General features: G+C 67.5%; 1 protein-coding gene across 1 annotated transcript; it reads left to right on the top strand.

Moving 5' to 3' along the window:
• Positions 1-358: 358 nt before the first annotated feature.
• Positions 359-1508, top strand: CNPY2 (canopy FGF signaling regulator 2; the record flags this gene model as incomplete). Its single annotated transcript, XM_027707610.1, has 4 exons — positions 359-506; positions 753-868; positions 966-1163; positions 1303-1508. Coding segments are annotated over exons 1-4 (620 nt in total), but the record flags the coding sequence as incomplete, so codon positions are not given.
• Between the last annotated feature and the right edge of the window lie 179 nt (positions 1509-1687).

Raw genomic sequence — 1687 nt, 5'->3', positions numbered from 1 at the left:
CCTATAGGAGAAGGGGTTCTACAGGGGCTCTGGGCTCAGCCCTATAGGAGAGGGGGTTCTACAGGGCACAGCCCTATAGGAGAGGGGTTTCTATAGGGGCTCTGGGCTCAGCCCTATAGGAGAGGGGGTTCTACGGGGGTTCTGGGCTCAGCTCTATAGGGGAGGGGGTTCTGCAGGGGCTCTGGGCTCAGCCCTATAGGAGAGGGGTCTATGTGCTGTCCAGGGGCACAGGAAGACCCTGCAGGGGACGGGGTTTGAAGGGCTCAGGGAGGGGAATGAAGCCCTGCGGTGCCCGGGGCTCTGCGGGGGCTGGGGGTCCCGGGGGGACACGGTGTGGGGACGGCGGTGCCACCGGGGCTGGAGCTGCTGCCCCTGCCCGCAGGTCGCCCGCAGTGGATCCGCGAGGATGAGGGGCCGGATCCCGGCCCTGCTCTGCCTGACCGTGGCCTTGGCATCACTGGTGCCCGCGGCCGGAGCCCGCCGGAGCCAGGACCTGCACTGCGGAGGTGGGGGGACAAGGGGAGACGGGGGGGCAGGGAGGGACCAGGGGGACAGGAGGTGATGGGAGTCAGGGCCGGGGGGGCCGCTGTGATCTGTTCATCCCGTGGCTGCACTCCCCCCTGCTTGGGGACAGGCCCAGGGTCTCCCCACAGACCCCTCCTCGCCCAGCCCTCCCAGTCCGCACCAGTCCCTCCCAGTGGCTCCGTGTGCGTCCGAGCTGGGACCCCCCTGACCCCTGTGCCCCCCCTCAGCGTGCCGGGCACTGGTGGACGAGCTGGAGTGGGAGATCTCCCAGGTGGACCCCAGGAAAACCATCCAGATGGGCTCGTTCCGCATCAACCCCGACGGCAGCCAGTCGGTGGTGGAGGTGAGGAGGCATCTCCCGGCGCTCCCGGTGCTCCCTTGTCCTGCCCCGGCCCCACTGACCCTCCCCGGGGCCCCACTGACCCTCCCTGGGGCCGCAGGTGCCGTACGCGCGCTCGGAGGCGCATCTGACGGAGCTGCTGGAGCGGGTGTGCGAGAAGATGAAGGAGTACGGGGAGAAAACGGACCAGGCCACGCACAGGAAGAGCTACGTGCGGGTGATCTCCCACGACGGCACCAAGATGAACCTCTCCGGGGTCAAGTTCGACGGGGACGTGACTTCCAGCCTGAAGTTCGCGGTGTGTGGGGGGGCCCTCGTGGCGTTTGCTGGGAGAGGGGCTCCCCGGGGGTGCGTTGGTGTCACCGGTTCCCCCCGGGCTCCCCGGGGCTCTCTCGGTGTCCCTCGGTGTCCCGTGACCGCCGTGATTCCCGTTGCAGTGCGAGAGCATCGCTGAGGAATACGAGGATGAGCTCATTGAGTTTCTCTCCCACGAGGCTGAAAACGTCAAGGATCGGCTCTGCAGCAAGAGGACGGGTGAGCTGGGGGGTCCTGGGGGGGTCTCTGCTGTTCTGGGGGCTGTGGCTGCTCTGCCAGGGTTGGGACAGGAGGAGCTGCAGGTTCTTCCCAAAATCCCGGTGCTGAGGTGCTACTGCCAGCCCAGTGCCCAGACCCTGCTGCTGCTGCTGGAGCTTTTTTTGGGTGCTGGGGCCGAGCCAGGGCAGCTGCTCTGTGGCTCCATGGCCTCTCCTGGCACAGCCCATGGCACCATCTCCCGTCCCGGGGGCTATTTCCAGCTCACAAACAACTGGGTCAGGGCACACC

This window comes from Neopelma chrysocephalum, unplaced genomic scaffold, assembly GCF_003984885.1.
Source record: "Neopelma chrysocephalum unplaced genomic scaffold, ASM398488v2 Primary Assembly neopelma1_94000, whole genome shotgun sequence".
Classification (NCBI taxonomy): Eukaryota; Metazoa; Chordata; class Aves; order Passeriformes; family Pipridae; genus Neopelma; species Neopelma chrysocephalum.
This window is presented reverse-complemented; position numbering and strand designations above follow the sequence as displayed.